This window comes from Camelus ferus, chromosome X (genome assembly GCF_009834535.1).
Source record: "Camelus ferus isolate YT-003-E chromosome X, BCGSAC_Cfer_1.0, whole genome shotgun sequence".
NCBI lineage: Eukaryota > Metazoa > Chordata > Mammalia > Artiodactyla > Camelidae > Camelus > Camelus ferus.
Genome location: NC_045732.1, coordinates 35,575,071 through 35,592,550, shown reverse-complemented (window position 1 = coordinate 35,592,550; position 17,480 = coordinate 35,575,071). Strand labels below are relative to the sequence as shown.

At 36.2% G+C, this 17,480-nt stretch overlaps 1 protein-coding gene across 12 annotated transcripts in view; it reads right to left on the bottom strand.

Moving 5' to 3' along the window:
- Positions 1–17,480, bottom strand: part of KDM6A (lysine demethylase 6A) — a 167,565-nt gene that overhangs the window by 81,465 nt on the left and 68,620 nt on the right. For all 12 annotated transcript variants that reach the window (XR_004318025.1, XM_032475259.1, XM_032475268.1 and 9 more), the window contains exons 5-6: positions 9,848–9,906; positions 3,524–3,644 (exon numbers count right to left, since the gene is read on the bottom strand). Coding sequence is in view for 11 of the 12 variants with exons in the window: in XM_032475259.1 (XP_032331150.1) it covers positions 3,524–3,644; positions 9,848–9,906 (180 nt within the window). In the remaining variant the exon portion in view is untranslated. The remainder of the gene's footprint in view (positions 1–3,523; positions 3,645–9,847; positions 9,907–17,480) is intronic.

Genomic DNA, 17,480 nt, shown 5'->3' with positions numbered 1-17,480 from the left:
CAACTATACTTCTATAAAGTAAAATAAAATAAAATACAAATCATAGTAAAAAATTTTTTTAAATATTAAACTAGTTAGTAAATTAAGAATTGGTATCTCCACCACTCAGCTAAACACATGAAATCTTAATTGGCCAATTGAATGGAAAAATAACACTATATGATTGAAAAGTAAGCTGGGCATTAACTTCACATTTCTGAGGATGGGCAGAGTGATAAAAACTGGAGTCTTAAATTCTAGGAAAGAAAAATGGATTTCACAAACAATGTCTATACTGGCCCTGAATTAGAGGAGTTTTAGATATGGTAGATAAACTGAGAATGAAAAAAGAAGGGCTGAAAACATTCATTTTTCAGATACTTTCATATATACATTATTCAATTTTTCTAACAATCTTATGGAGTAGGTCCAGTTATTCTAGTTCTACAGGCACAAAGAGGATCGGAAAAGTTGGGCACCTTGCCCAAGGTCACATAGTTTCATGGCAGGGTCAAATTTTAAAACCAAATTTGCTTGCTCTGAGAGCTGTCTATACAGTACCAAAACAGAATGAATCTGTTTCAGAAATACATTTTGGGAGAAAAGTTCTTACCAGAGATAGAAATAAAACAGGAGGCCCTGGGATGCATTTCATGTGTGGGTGAAAAGAAGGAACTTATCACGAAAGTAAACTGTATTTTATTTAAATATTTTACCATCTAAAACATACTATATACGCTATACCCCTCTATCCCAGAGGGAAAGGAGGTAGAGAAGAGTTGATCTGTAATGGACAGATTGTATGTACCACCCACACACTAAAATACTCTTTTTACCCACCCTTCAATCTTCTACTAGATCAAAATAGCATACTTAGGAAATTGAGCCCTGCTCAAAAACTGGGAATAACTGGTCTAAGAGTAACTACATCTTTGATTGAGGAATTAATGAGGATGGCCATGTGACCTACTTCTGGTCAATGAGATGCAAAGTGAAATATTCCTGAAGGAATCAAGAGGAAGTCAGGCTCTTTCTTCTCTAAGAAATGGTAAATCGGGCATTTGCTGAGCATTCAGTATATGCCAGCACTATACTAAGCACCTATACCACAACTCTGTAACACCTTTCTATATGAGATATGAAAAAGAAATCATCTCACTTTGATTGCACCTGGCAACCAGTCTTAAGAATAAGCCAACACAGAACAGAGAAGAAAATGAATCCTTAATGAAATCTTACATCAGTGGAATCAATCAGTCCTGAAGGCTGGACTTTACATTACATAAACTACTTTTTCACTGTTATTTTAACCAGCCTGACTTGGAGTTTCTGAAGTTGCTGTCCAAAGCATCTATACCAATACACTGTGCCAGAAAATAGCTTCATGTAGTGGAAGTCATCAGAGGCTCCTCATCTATCCATATGAAGCTAAAATACTAGTCAGTCCACTTTAGGAAAACTGGAGGCCACCTAAGAGGAGAGGGGCATACTATTCCTTCTGATTCCTACTTTCACTTACACTAAACGCTAAGCACCTACAGTAGTATGACTGAACTCTACCTCCTCTTCGACTAAAAATGTTGATGCCTAAAATTCTACTGAAAATAGACAAGGAATACTGGAGAGAGAAGCCCTAAATTAAAGCCAGTATTGAGATAAAAATCAAATGAAACCTCATTATGGGGAAGAGTTCTTTTCTATGTTCACTGAAATGAAACAAACATCAGAATGACATTGAGTATTTTAAATAAATGGAAGAAAGGCCCCAAACAATAAGACGGCACTTACTTAAGGCAGTTTTGCTAAAATCGCTATGACTTGAAGGTTTGTTAGCCTTTACCTGTGCCTGAGCAAATGAAAGCTATATACAGGAAGGTTTCTGTTGAACATGAGTGAGCAAAAACACTTTTGAAATAGCCATGGAACACTGACCGACCAACACTGTTTCCCCTGGTTAAAGGAGATTTTAAATATTGCCACCTTCATGGAAACAGAGGTTTGCATCCATAGAATTGTTATAGGTACCACTGTACTGATACTTAGAAATAGTCACATTCCATAATTTGGGACATATCTGATTACTTTTTCCTACTCAAATATATTTCCTGAGCAATGTTTACCAAACTGCTACCAAAAACACTTCTGCAGCACATAACAGGTATATTGTGACAATTCTATAAAATGCTCAAATAAGTTTATTTTGTATTATAAGACATTTTAAGAGTCTTGTTAGCTATTATACACTGTGAATGTCCAAGAGGAGGCCAAAATATGCAAAGTGGCATATATGAACTTACTTTCCATTTCAAATCCACTCACATGCCATCATATAGTTTGAGAAATGCTGCTCTAAGCTTGAGAAAAACTGGTAATTTCTAGGCATCCCTTATTCTCCACATACTTACATTTGCCCTGGGGTCTATTCCTGAAACTGCACTTACCTTTGACAACTGTGTGATCTAAATACTTCACAATCTATTTATTTTACTGTTTTGAGTTGTGCATCTCTTTCATACCATCAGCACTGTTCTTTATAAACACATGAAAGGTAGAAACAGTATTTGCAAAACTGTCTATTTTAAAACTCTAGAACAATTAGGCACTCCTGAATACAGTTTTTTAAAAATTTTTTCAGTAGTTCCTTTCTAGTGAATTCAAATTACAACCTACTGTAAGGTCATTCTTTATCATTCTCTCTCTCTCTCTCTCTCCTGACCCTTCAGAATGAAGACAATCTGCAGTGGAGATATTCAGAACATGGCAACCATTCTAAATAGTTAAAAATTCACGAAAATTGAAGCTTTTCTGGAATTTCTAATCCTTTCAAAAAGCAATACTTTTGTCATGCAGGGAAGTACTATTTTCATGAAAAGCCCAGTAAGACCTAAGAGAATGGCAGAAATAGCAAAAGCAACTACATAAAACACTTGAGAAATATTAAATTCCATAGAAAGGAAAATATTTAATCAACAATGTATTACTTTGCCCAACAATGTTTATACTCATAAACCAGCAGTTCAAATGACTTGCAAAGAACAGATTACTTTATAATTTAAGATATGAGATGTGCTCTGCTGAAAGAGGTAGACAGATTTCTAGTGAGACCCATACAAATAAATGGTCAGTGATGGGGTCACAGATACAACATTATTAAGCAGCTGCTTCTGACCTCTACTGTTGCCAGTCACTAATAGTGGAGTGATTCAGATGTCCAAACTGAGATTGAAACCCTCCCCCTTTCCTGATGATAAACCTCAATTAAAACTTTAAAAAAAAAAAAAGCTTAATGATCTAATTAGTTACCTATGTCTTAGCATCACAACTACTTTATACTCTGAAACTCAGCCTTATGTCTCTTATATATCTTCCAGTTCACAGCTGATAAATAGTCCTTTCATCTAAATTTTCAAATTTTCTTTTGAAGTACCAATATAAATTCCAACATTTCTAAATGTTCTACCATTTAACAACTCCCTTCCATCCTCCCCCCAAAAAACCCACAAAATTGAAACACCGTATCTTGGGGAAAAAACCAACAACCTACCTTTAAACTAGACTCATAGTCTGTGTTCACTTTGAACATAAGCCCAAGCCGTAAATGAATTTCCTTGGCTCGACAAAAGCTGGGATCAACATAAAGCACCTCCTGAAATGCTTTAATTGCCCTGAAAAAATACAGACATAACACTTTTTAACTTTTTTTAACACTTACATGAATTTTTTAACACTTAGATGAATTTTTGCTTCATAACACAGTAAAACTTCTGTTTCATGCAACACTGTTTTAAAGGAAATGCTAGTTTTATAAAAAAAAAAATGATGTGAATGAATCACTCTTGGAAAAAAGAAAAGACTGGAAGGGGCACCTAGGTCTTTTACGCAATTGAATGTGAATACTTAATATGAAAGGGGAACATGAAGATCAGTTGGATTTATTCACAATCATTCAAATAATATTTTATGGCTTAATGAAATTCCCAGTGTAAATAACTGATTTTACTGTTTCTGAAATTGCCTAGGGGAGGGAGGAGAGGGGCAGATAAGACAGTTCTGTATTTGAGGAAGGAGGGATGTACTCTGTTTTTGGTCTACTCCATAAAATTAAGTCTTCTTTTTTTAAACTTTATATTTGTATCTTTCATAATTAGGTTTACAATCCATCTGCATCTTATTTTCTATATGCTGTGAGGTACGAGTCAGTTTTCTTTTTTTTCTATACAGATAGATATTCAGTAGCCCCCAACATCATCTGTAGAAAAGACCATCCTTCTACTTCACCCTAAATCCACCATAACCATCACGACTCACTAACCAAACTCACATCAGCTATTTTTTACTTAGTGTTAACCAGCAGTTAGGTCCACTCTATAATCAAATCATTTTATTCTCTACCTATTGGTGTGCTATCTCCAGTTTTTCCAAGGAGTCTATTCCTTGAAGTCTGTATTCCTCTTTTATTTTTAAATATTCTAGATATTACAGGGAAACTGGACTGCTTGTTGAGAGGGTAGAAAGAGACGCGCCTTAGATTTTTTACTGATCAGTTCTCCTCATCTAACAAAATATATCTAAGTTCATTTTCATTTTCTTTTCTAAACTTTTACCCATCTTTCTCTTCTGTGTGTTTCTTCAGTTCTTCCTACTTGGAGGGTAGGGGAAGAAAAGGAAAAAAGGACGTGTTTCTATGTTAGGAGGGGGAGAGTATGTGGAGAAAACAGGTACCACTCAGACTATATTCTCATTTTGGTCATCATTTTACTGCATTCATATCTCACCAAACCACATGCAGCAAGAACATGATCTCTGCAGCACAAGCTAGACTCAAACACCCACACACAAATTCTGTTGGCGTCAGTATTCTGATTGACAGACAATTTTAGAACATAAGAAATAGCTACCTAAAGCTATAAAAGATATAAAGATATATAGTTTTCAAATACTAGAGCAGTCTACTGAAACAAACAAAAAGAAGTACATACTGCTGTGCATGAGTAGCCTTGCATTTTCTTCTTAAAAGTCTAGAAAATGTAGTTTTCATGTCACCAAAAGTACGTCTATAGACTTTCAGTTTAAAGTTTTTTGGCATTTACTGTTTGCCATTGTTAACAATTTTTAAAAGGAAAAAAATAAATTAACTAAACCTTCAATAGTACTACCTGCAAAAAAACACACACACGCTGAATGTATTTTGAAACAATGGTCATTTTTAATAAGATTTCCAGGAAGTCATTAAAAACCGGCCTCCTTTAGAACTTTACCAAACCATGGTAAAAATAATGATATTAATCAAACATCCTAGCACAGTTTTAGTACATTTGAAAAGAGATGTACTAAAACTTTAAGTTCTCTGAAGTTAGTAAAGCTGAGTCCAGCGATTTCCCTCAGAGATATCTTAAGGGATAAAGGGACTAATTCCACAAATTTTCATACTAATAAAAGGGAGAATATTCTAGCTCCAAATCAGTAATAACATATACATACAACAGACACACACCCCTGACCACACACACGAAACCCCATGTAAATTTAGAGGTTCCTGCAAAATGAGACAACCAGTAAAGTCTGATGAAGTAATCAAAGAGACAAGCAGGGTAAGATTTTTAAAGGTGAAGATGGAAGGAGAAGGCAGACCAAACAGACTAAATAGCAAGAATCAAGTTACATAGGTAAAAAAATGCTCAAGACATTTTCAGGGAAATGTTAATACAGTGTGACTGACACAAAGAATATACTTGAGGGGGAATAAGGCTGGAAGGATCATCTGAGGTTGAAACAGAGAAGACCTTAAATGTGAGACTAAGTTAGAAATAACATACACTAGGTTATTCACATTGATATCTGCTAATATATTAATTACCTCCTGGATCTTTTGCCCTCTCTAGTCAGTCTTCATTTCATCACTGCAGACAGTGGGATGCTTTTTCCTCTCCCCTATTGTAAAATTATTGCTTTTATCCGTAATTTCCCAGAAGCTGGTTTACTAGTCCAAGCCGTTCCAAATTCTCTCTGGCAATCCATGTGTCACTGGTAAGCATAACTTTACCAGAAGTGCCTTAGTCATCCTCTAGCTTTTTTCAAAACAGAAGCGTACAGAATAAACTCAACACATGCTAACATGAACTACCTTATTTTTATGGAAATACACTTGAAACTTTGATCCAAGAGCATTAGTTTGCATTATGATAGCTCAAAAAATATATATTAAATATTAAGTTTCTGTCAGACTCCATGCCAGACAAGCCTCAGTCTTAACAGTGGTATCACAACTATATTAGGTTTACATTTGCATCGAAAGCAATGACTATACAGGAGAGCAGAGATTCCTACATACTAAGAACATCTATGATTGGTACAATGATAGGCAAATGAATCCTAGACAAGCTTCACTTGTAATGTGTTAACATTTCTGTCTTTCTGAATGCACCTTCATCCCATTCCCCTAATCCTTTCTGATGTCAACATAGTAATCACTCTATTTCTTTACCAGGTCTATCAATTAGATTTGGGAAGCTAATTTCCAAAACTGTATGCCTCTAGCACAGAATTATGTAGCTCTTAGATTTGCCAGCATAAAACCATACTGATATTGGTCAATGGGAACACAAAAGGTTACAGGCTAGAGAGAAAAGAATGACAAGGATTTTTCAGGGGGATACATGTACAAACATGGCTACAAGTTGTAATCATTTATTACTGTATGTACTTCAATTCCTTTCACCCAAGAATATAGGTTTCTTACTATAAAGGCAAGTTCAGTGCAAGGTACCCTTAGCAATTTGCCACCTTCATGAAGAAGAACAGGTGAAAGTATGGGCACGCTCTCATGCACATGTAAAGGAACGGCTTTAAAGATGCTGGTTCTATCAAGCTCTACGCTGCGTGCATTTTATTTTGTGCTTCTATGTTTTCCTCCTTCTGGACCTTTTCTTAAAGTCTGGTCTCAGATGACTCTGTTTGATAATACTAAAACCGAATAATTAAGGTAAATCCAATGAGGATATAACAGTTGCTCCACTACTTTCCGACATAGGCTCCTCTAAGAAGAGGCTGCAACTGAAATTGGAAAAACTAACCAAATAACTGATCTAGAAGCTAGCCAATAAAATCAACTCCAAAAGAAAAAAATGGGTGGCATAATATGGCAAGAAACAAGACAAACAGATTAACAGATAAAACTATACTTAATAAAATTGCTCTTAATTAAGTCACCATCACCAACCCCAATACACATGTTGCCTGCACACATTATTATCAAATATTTAATCTAATTAAATGTCAACAGATACCATTTCCAAATATCAATTTTACTTAAATTATAAATGTACCAGAGTTAGAACATTGTGAGACATCCTAGGCAGATTCTTGGAGCTGACAATACAAGAAAAAGGCATACCATATTCTTCTCTAGACAATTTTCAACAAATTCCAAAGAACTTTTTGTGTGTTGGGGGGTGGGGGGGGGCCACTGTTCCCAGAAATTAATAGCTACCAATAAATAAAACCAAATAAAACACAATACAGTTTTAACCTAAGGAATTTCCTATCAGTTAAGGTTATACCCTAAAACTCAGCAAGCAACTACTCTGTTTTCTAATTTTGTGGCTGTTCAAGAAATAGCAAGGTAAGTTAAAGGAAAAGTTGCGGCACAGAGTTTATGAAAGAACCATTTGACCAGCAAGAGAGAAAACACACTTCCGGTACTGATTAAGACGGTGTAATATATCATTTTAGGAAGCAAAGCACCCAGAGTTGAAACCTAAAGACATGAGAAAACGGTGATGATCAGAACAGGATCAACAGAACAGAGGGAACTTACTAATTCAGACACTGCATAATTCTTGTATCATTTCAGTTTCATTTCTTAAGTCAACTGAAGGATACAGAAATCATATGTAGACAAGAATCAAAAGATATAATTTTCTGTAGCTATAAGCCCTTTAACTTGACATAGTCCCAGACTTATTAATGCAATCCAACTTTAGACTGATGATGGCTTTACCTCATTACTGATTTTATGCTTTTATCTTCAACCTACGGGGAGCTCACAAGTTAGGCAGGTGAAAACTGGCTAGTGTGAGGTACACACGCCCATTCCTAAACTGTGGATTTCCTTGCCTTGTGTTTCACATAAATCATTTCTAGCTGGCCATAAATATTATACCAACGTGCCCAGGAGAACACTTTAATAAATACTGATTAAAAAATGACCACCTATCAATCTGCAAACTTGGGGACAGAGAACAACAGCTAAAATAATTAGACTGGGGGAAAAAAATTAGACTGGGGAATCTGAGCATAAGCTTGTTTCTGTCACCAATTAAACAGTTCCATAATACTGAGTTAAACACACATACACACCCCTTGCTTTCTTCATCTATAAATTAAGGGAGAAAAACTAAGTTATCTCTAAGACCACTTCTGGTTCTAAAAGTTTAGAACTGTGAATTCTATGAATAAGATCTTCAAAAATCTAAGAGACTTTCAAACGCTCCTAATCTCTTGATTTTACATATGATATACTGGACATGAAGTTAGGAAGCTTACACTTAGGATTGTTCTACAACAATGGGTAATTTAAAAGAAAAATACTACAAAGCTTATCTACAAAGATCAATTATAGCTTTGTAAAGTTTATAAAGAAAATGAGTGACCTGGGTGATGAGAATACTTTACACACACACAGGTGTTCTCTAACAATGCGGTGCTTTCACAGATGATCAAAAACCAAGAGGAGTATCTGGGAAACATCATTCATGTCTAAAGTTTCATTTTCAGGAAAATCTTATCAAATCTCTGCCAATGCATATTTAGAAGCTCTGTAATAAATATTCAGGGTGCCCAACAGGTATATGATAAGGTTAGAACCTACAGCCAAAACCTTCCTTTGGATTCTCTCAGTACTCACTCAGCTTAAAAGTATGGAGAACAGAAGGGACTCTGACAAAGTCAAATACATTTCAAATAAAAAATGTCTACACAGAGCTTTACAGTTTACAGAATGCATGTCATCTCATTTGATTGCCAAAACTCTGTAAAGCAGAAAAGGTAGGTAACTGCAATGTACCTAAAACACACACACACACACGAAGAAACAGACCTAGGAAGTTTATTTAACTCAAGATCAAACTAAGTGGCAGTGCTGAGACCAGAATACCAATCTTTCAACTCAAATTCTATGTTCTTTCCAACAGAGAATGCTGCTGTCTTGTCTGGTAAACAGAAAAACAATGGGGCAAAGGCCACAGTAACAGGGACCTATACTTTACAGTTTACAAAATCTTATATATTTCTCTTATATTTAATGTCTGATTCTGAAGGTGGTATCATTACTCCCATTTTATACAGGAGAGAATTGAGAATTTATAATATAGTGTTTAGTTACTAGAAATTGGAAAGTACTAGCAAGTGTGTGTGGGGGTGTGTATGTGTGGGTGTGCTGGTGAAGGTGGGAGGGAAGGCACAGTCAATATGTCTAGAAGTCTGAAAAGGAAATACTGGCCATCACAGATCATTTACCCACAGACTTTGAGAATAGAAAGCATAGTCATTCCCTAGTTGAAATAACCTGAGGACCACCAGTCCATAATAAGTGACTAAGAAATTCTAAAAGCTTTCTCATCAAAGTCGTCTTTAATCAGAATCTTATACCAGATTCTTTTAGGAACACATACAACTCTAATAATCGCAACTGAGGCAGTATCACTGAAGGAATAAACTAATAATTTCAAGAGATTACTGAAAAATGTAGGCTTACTGACATTAAAATATTTTCTATTATACACACACACACAGACAAAAAAAAATACACACAAACAAAATAAGCCATTTACTGGAAACAACTGGAGTTACTAGTTTTATGTCAACTTACCACTGAAATGCATTGTAATGGAAGTAGACCAAACCAAGACCATATAAAAAGGCAGCATTCTGTAAAGAAAGGGAAAAAAGACTATTAGGAAAAGCACTTATACCTAATGCATATGATGCTATTAATATAAAATATGGTATACAAGATATTTTAAGTTATTAAAACCTTTTCCTGTATCACAATGTATTTATAATATATTTTTAAACACCAAAATAACAGCAATGAGTCAGCAGATGGCACAGAATCCAATCAACCTAGACAGATTTTGTGATTTCTTTTTAATCAAACCTGCCGTGAAATAATCTGTCAGCAGAATTCTACAGGCAAATCTAAAATAAAAATGTATTTTTCAGGAATAAGAAAATGCTTGGGCTATGCTATCCTATTCTCTCTTGCTTATATCTCTGTATTCTTTCTCTGGTTCTTTCTGTTTCTTGAACTGGACTTAATTTTATGTTCAGTGTTGCCAAGAAGGTAGTTAGAATTCAAAGTAAATGCACAATACAAACCTAGAACAAGTTTTAATATTAAAAATATATATATATGCTAAAATGACACGCAGACATTTATATTTTGGGCCACAAACATCAGTGATTCCTTCTGCAATACAAAACAGAGGTGCTTATCCAGACTCATTGTGACCTCCCACCCCCATATAGGAAACTAGCTATCTACTCCCTTTTTTTCAAAAGGGGCAAACATTTGAGTGCCTGCTATGTGTTCTCCAAACCTATATTCTAAAACGTGAAAAAATGTAAAGTCATAATACAATGTTTCTTACCATACTATTTTGGGCTGTATTTCCCTAGAAGCACACCCTGAGACAAAAGGTTTTAGTGTAAGTGGTTTATTTGGTAAGTTACCCTAGGAAACACCAGTAAGGGAGTGGAGAAGTGAGGCAGGAAAGGGAAGGAAGCCAGTTAAGCGTGCAGTACAGCTGACTGTACAACTGGGGGCAACTGGGACTCAAATCCTGCTGGGAATTTCTAAGAGACAGTGAAGAATATCCCTCACCTCAGAGTCACTTTGCTCTAGGTATGATGGAAATAGATAAAAGAGTATTTATCCCACAACTGCTATTATTCAATGACTGGAAAAAAAAGAATCAGTGATGTTTAAAGCCCAAAGTGTAATAAATAGCTGGGTGACCTTTTGGCATGCAACTATTTTTTTCATACTAATATGAAGGGCTATATTATGCATTTCCTTTGAATTCTAAATATCCTTCTGGAATCACTGAAAATGTTCCTTGAGTACATCTTAAACTACAATAAATATGAAATTTAACTTCATTAAATCCTCATTAGCCCCAATTTTCTGAATGAGAGAATTAAATGCAATAGGGGTATTCACAAATGTGGGGATTCACAAAGATCTCAGACAACATCCATTTCAAAAGTTCATACTTAAATTTTTTAGAATTTAGTTGGGTCTGGCTTCAATTGGGATGATTCATTTACCACCTCACCACACTCCCGAAATAAGCTGAACTTGTACTAGGTGTCAAGGACAATACTCAAGGTTGAACAAGCCAAACTGATTAAAATATACTTCCCCTGTTCTCAAGAAGTATACAATCTACTGTATGTGTGTGTGTGTGTGTGTGCGTGCAAGCGTGCACGTGCTGGAAGGGAGAGGTATTCAGAGTACAGGAGTAGTTAATTCACAGTCATGATATATTCTACCCAAGAAAGTCTAAGTTTGAAACACAACTGTCTCCTTAGGTGGGGGAGATGGAAGAGAGATGAAGAGAGCATAACTGAGTAACAGTAGATAGCATCTTTCACCAAATGAGGTAACTGCTCAGAGAAGGTGGGGTGGGGTGGAAATATGAGTTTATTGAGGGACCTTTCTGCTTTTAGTCCATATCCTGCATTCTCTCAACTTCTTCACGGTTCATCATTCCCCCTCTAAGAAATTTTATCCCTATCCCCGCCACTTTATAAATTTTATCAAACCATCTAGATCCATTTAAAATGCCGTCTTTCCCATGAAGCTTTGCTGCTTCTCCCACCTCAACCCAGAGGTAATCTTTCCAACTTCTCAATTTGGCCTTAACATAATGTCTCTAGGAAGTGACATTATGATATAGTAGTAAGAACCTAATTTTATGCAAAACATTTTCTTTAAAAGGTTCTAACAACTCTAGGAGGTGATAAAGAATGTAAAGAATGAAGAAACTGAGGAACAGAGAGATTAAGCAACTTGCTCAACGAGAGAGATACTAAGTAGCAGATATAGGAACTGAATCTAGGTCTGCCTCCGGAGTTCACTTAAAAGTACTATATTTTTGTTATTTGTGTATTGACTAAACTCCACCCCATCAGACAAAAATGCAACAAAGGCAGGAGTGCTAATCATCTCTGTATACCCTGCTATCACCTAGCACGCACTGTGCATTCCACATAGCAGATGCCCAAAGGCTTAATAAATTGAATCACCCAGTACTTAAACTCAGTATTAAGCTTAGTTCCCTGGGTGATACAGAATCAGTATGAGGGATGGTCCCTATTAACCAGTAAGTTATAAATCTCAGCTAGGAGGTCTCATTTTTCCCTAACAGTTAACAATGTAATTTAAACATTTATTGAGCACTTACTATGAGTCATAGCAGAGTTATCAGCACTGGGAAAACAGTGATGAACAAAACAAACAAAAATCCCCAACCTCAATGAATTTACAATCTAATGACAAGCAATTATGAAATTAAATGCATAATAATACATTCCAAGCTACAAACATTTAAGTGTTAATGAAGTATAATAAGGACTAGGAAAAGAGGTAGAACTTGGGTACTGTGTCTTAAGGAGAAGGAAAAACAAGCCATCTCAGCCAGGGGTTCTAATCCACACATCTTTTGAGAAACAGTGACCTGGAGGTGTGAATGGCTATATGATAAAGATGTGTTACCTCCCAATGTACTATCTCACCAAAAATGCCAATAGCAACCCCACTGAAAAACACGCATCTATGTAAAAGGATGACCATGACCAGAGCAAAGGCACTGATACGGAAATGAGTATAAATGCCATAGTCATTCTTCAACCTACAATGAGGAGTTAGGGGAGTAACTTTCTGGGAAATGTACTATTAATAAAACATACTTCTGCTTCAGTCCAAATCCTTAGAGGTATCTATACCAGGTGTCAGCAAACTATGGCACATGGGCCAAATCCAGCCAGCCACTTGCTTTTATAAATAAAGTTGCACAGAAACATAGCTACACCCACTCATTTATTTATTGTCTATAAGCTGCTTCCAGCTCCAACAACAGAGCTGAGTATTTGCAACAGGAGACTATTTGGTTTTCAAAATCTAAAATATTTACTGTGTCCCTTTAACAAAAGTCTGCCAACCTCTGACCTAGACTGTATTATAGTACCCACCACAACCCTAAATTAAGAAATATAGCTTAGTAAGACTACAGTCAACTTATACTGAAGGCTTTTATGCTGTGCCTCAAGTTATTCTCAACAATGTGGTTAAGTTAGCATTTTTTCACCAATACCAGAGTCCATTCAGGTGTTTTCACTGATCCCCAACATAATTCTTAGAGAAACTCCTGAATGCTCAGAGCTCCAAGCTGTATTGCCCAGATGTGAGAGGGGAGCGCTTCGCAGTCCCTCAGAGGACACTATGAGCTCCGTTCTTTCTAGCTGTTTCTGGTTTCCCAGACTACTTGCAAACTGAAGAAAAGGGCGTTGAGGGTTCTGCTTCCATTTTCATGAACGTATCTATGTAAAAATGGATTGGAAAACAAGAGTGATAAACTAAATTATACAAAAACAGTGTGAGCCTTAGAACAACACAGATGAAATAAAAGGTTGGCAACCTCATGTTAGACCCTCCTCTTGCCGAATTTTCTTAAATCTGTGAAATCCCATAGAAGGCACTGTTGGCTGATCAACTCTCCTTTCTCCCAGCTACTTTCAGTGAGAAAAAGTTGGAAATGCAACACAGGTCTAGCTACTGAGACAGGCAGACTTCTACAGTGGGATTTCTAGGAAAGTTTTTGTTTTCTTTGCATAATGTTTCCTTTCTCCTTCCTCATCCTGTTAGTATGTCATGGTCACCAGAGTGATGAAGGTATTAATTAACAGCCAACCAAAATGGTATGAAAATTACTTTAAACTGAAAACATATGAACAATCAGGAGCCCCAGGAACAAACATTATTTAATTAAGCAGAGAATCCTGAAATTACAGCTGCCAATGACCCCCCCTTCCAAGGGAGTTTACTGATTGGGAAAATACTGACCATTAGCACTGGGAAGTGTGAATTCGGTTGCCCATCTGCATCAAAAAGTCCAACAGAACCTTCCCTACCTTCTCAATGAAGCCCTGAAGCCTCTGCCTGTTCTGTTAGGTTTACATATAAACCTTTATCTCTGGCTGAGGGACTTACTCCTTACTAAGCAAACCCAGCGTGTATGTGTAAACAAACTTTTGTCTTTTTTCCTGCTAATCTGTCTACTGTCAGTCAGTTTGTGGGCTCTCATCAAATACACCCAAGCTGCAAGAGGAAAAAGTATTTCCTCCCAACAGCGACAAGCAGCAACCCTGTGTGAAAATCAGACTGGGCAGGGACTGGAGTGGCAGTCATGGACATATCACAATTTTAGGGAAAAACAAGCTTTTAAGACAATAGTATAGTGCCAGTAAGATTAAGATCAGAATACTGCCCCACTCCTTTGAGAACACAGCTATTTCCTATTTAGCATGGTTTGAGCTTTTTGAGGAAAGTTTAGACCCAGTATCCTACAAGCATACAGCAGTAAGAAGGTAACTATTTCCTATTAAAAGGGAGAGTGAGCTTAAAGAATGAGAATATTTGTAAAATAATCAAGCTTCTAAAAAAATTTTATTAGACAAAAATCACAGCCAAAGGTAGTCATTTAGGGCAACTAATTAGGCTCTAAATGAGATTATCAAGATATTGTTATAAGGCTGCCAATCTTTGAGTAGAATAGCAATTTTACTGTAGTACCACCAAACCTCCCAAACTCCACTAACCATCTTTGAAGACAATCATATTTTTATGCAGGGATATCACTAAGAAATAAAATCAAGCCAGACTATTAGAAAAATACAAAACTCCTTAATCTTATTCTTCTCTGATACTAATTCCACATAGCCAGTGATACACAGCAAGGGAAATGAAGGCATTCCAAAACTCCAGGAATAAATTTCTAAATGCCCTCTGGTTACCCTCCACCTGCTGCATACACTACAGATGCCTGAAACTCCATGAATCTTACTTACATTGAACGGGAAAGTCTGATGCTCTAATGGTACTGAAGATTTTAGACAGTGGTAACAATCTCAGTCAGCCAAGCCAAAAAGTAGTCCTACTTTTCTTCTCTCACCTCCTTCCAACCAGTAATCCGAATTCATTCTATTCACAATGCTCATTTTCCAATCTAAAAGTCTTTGAATCTGTCCCCTTCTTCATTCCTACTGTTTTTCTCTAGGTAATTTAGGATCTTGCCTTCGTCTACCTGGCCTGTTTCAATAGTTTCCTAACTCAGTTCCCAAATTTTAGCCTCCCCTTCCCTCTTCCCCTTTCAATATACCTTCCGAACCACTACCAGTGAGCTTTCAAAAACTCAAACAACTTCCTATTTTAAACTCCTCTGAAAATTCCCTACAACCTAGTCTGACTATAACGGTCTTCATTTTACGACTCTTGCTCAATTTTCTCAATCTCACAGCCACCACTTCAATCAGGACAAACTGACATGCAAAGACCTATGAATAAAATACACTCTTACACATTTCTGTGACTTTAAACATGTTTGCCTCCTCTGCTGAAGAAGCCAATGCCATCTTTTCTTCAACTCATTTCTCAATCTGGCAAATTCCTATCCATCCTTTAACACAACTCATCTCTTCCTTCCAGGAGTATTAATCTGACACATTTCCAAGTACAGATAATGTTAGGTTCTCTGATACATGTTTCCAAATGAATACTCATGTCTATTATAGATACGCTCTTTATATACTCCACTAGAATGTGAGCTTGTAAAAAGACAGATAGAGCCCAAGTGATGTTTTGATCCCTACAAAAAGTAACTAGCATATATAAGTTATTTAGGAATGGTATGCTGCTGAATAAATCAATCTCTTATAGCCTTAAATAAATAAATAAGCTTTAATTTAAATAGCTTTAAATATTACAAATTTTCATCAAAGAATTTGATACTCTGCTGATCTGATTTATACATAATCACTTCCTTAATACAGCCTGAACTATGTTTGGGACACTTAAAAGGGTTTTCCTAGTTATAATAATACAGCAAAAGAGGTTGCTAAAGCTCATTATATCCATCTGGCCCAAAGTTATAGCATTAGATTAGACCAGAAGTTCTGCTTCTAAAACCAATGCATAGTGTTGCACAGCGATCATATAATCAGGCTATAGAGGCCATCAGAATGGGCTTGTCACTTACCATCAACTCACAAAATAAGTTAACTGAGTCTCAATCTCATAGGGTTGCTTTGGGGAATCAGAGATCATACATGTGAAACACTAACCTAGCACTTGGGATTTTTGTTGGAAGTAAAGGAGGCAATGTATCTACCACCACCAAGACAACTATTGAGCACATGGTAATTGCTCAATGGATCTAATATGATACATAAAATTCTTGATAAGTCTCACATGCTGTAAAAAAAATTATACATTAAAAATAAAGAGGACTCAGAAATAAAAGAGAGTTATGGACAAGACAACTCAAAACCTATGCAACATTATAGCCAAAGGATTTCAAAAATAGTAACTAGTACCTGGAGACAGCCTGAACCACTCAAGCAGTAAGCTCAGCATGGTGACAGGCTGCCACAGTCAATATTAAAAATGAACAAAACAATGAAGTTGGAATGCTGGCAATCCTTTAAGTAGAGCAGAGCTGGCAGGTGCTGAGACAATGAAAATAGCTGGGAAATGTACAAAACTGGGGATGTGTCTTTCTGAGAAAGAGCCCTGGATGAAGGTACTCATGTTTAATATTCTTAAAATCTATATAGACTACCAGAACTACTGCTACCAGTGTAGCAGTCAAGGTGAGAATTTTTCCCTTTCGTAGTTAAGTTTCTAATTATACTCCCAACATCTAGAAAAAAATTTAAGTGAAACAATAAGATTTTCATGTCATACAAATATAATTGCCTTATTTACCAATAACATGAGTTAATCTGTATTAGTAGTACAGTCTGTTTTGCAACATGTACTTTCTCTACTGTTTTCTATTCTATTATCATAATCAGACAAAACAAGGACTTTTCTCAGCATCCCTTGCAGCTAAAAGTGCTCAGATTACTAAGTTCTTCCCAGTGAGATGCGTATGAAGGGTTCTGTACAATCTCATGATTTCCTTAAAGGAAAGGGTTGTTGCCCCCTGCTTCCTCTTCCTCTGACTAGCTTCTTGGGATGCAGAACCAGCTCCAAGGCATCGGATAAAGACAACTCAAGAAAGAAAAAATATAGATCAATTTCAGTTATGAACAAAGATGCAATGATGCTACATATTAGCAACTCCAGTCCAAAAATACTCCACAATGATAAAAACTTATTGCCAATTTGAACTTACTTCAGAAATACAAGATCAATTTAAGAAGGAAAAAAATACAAAATT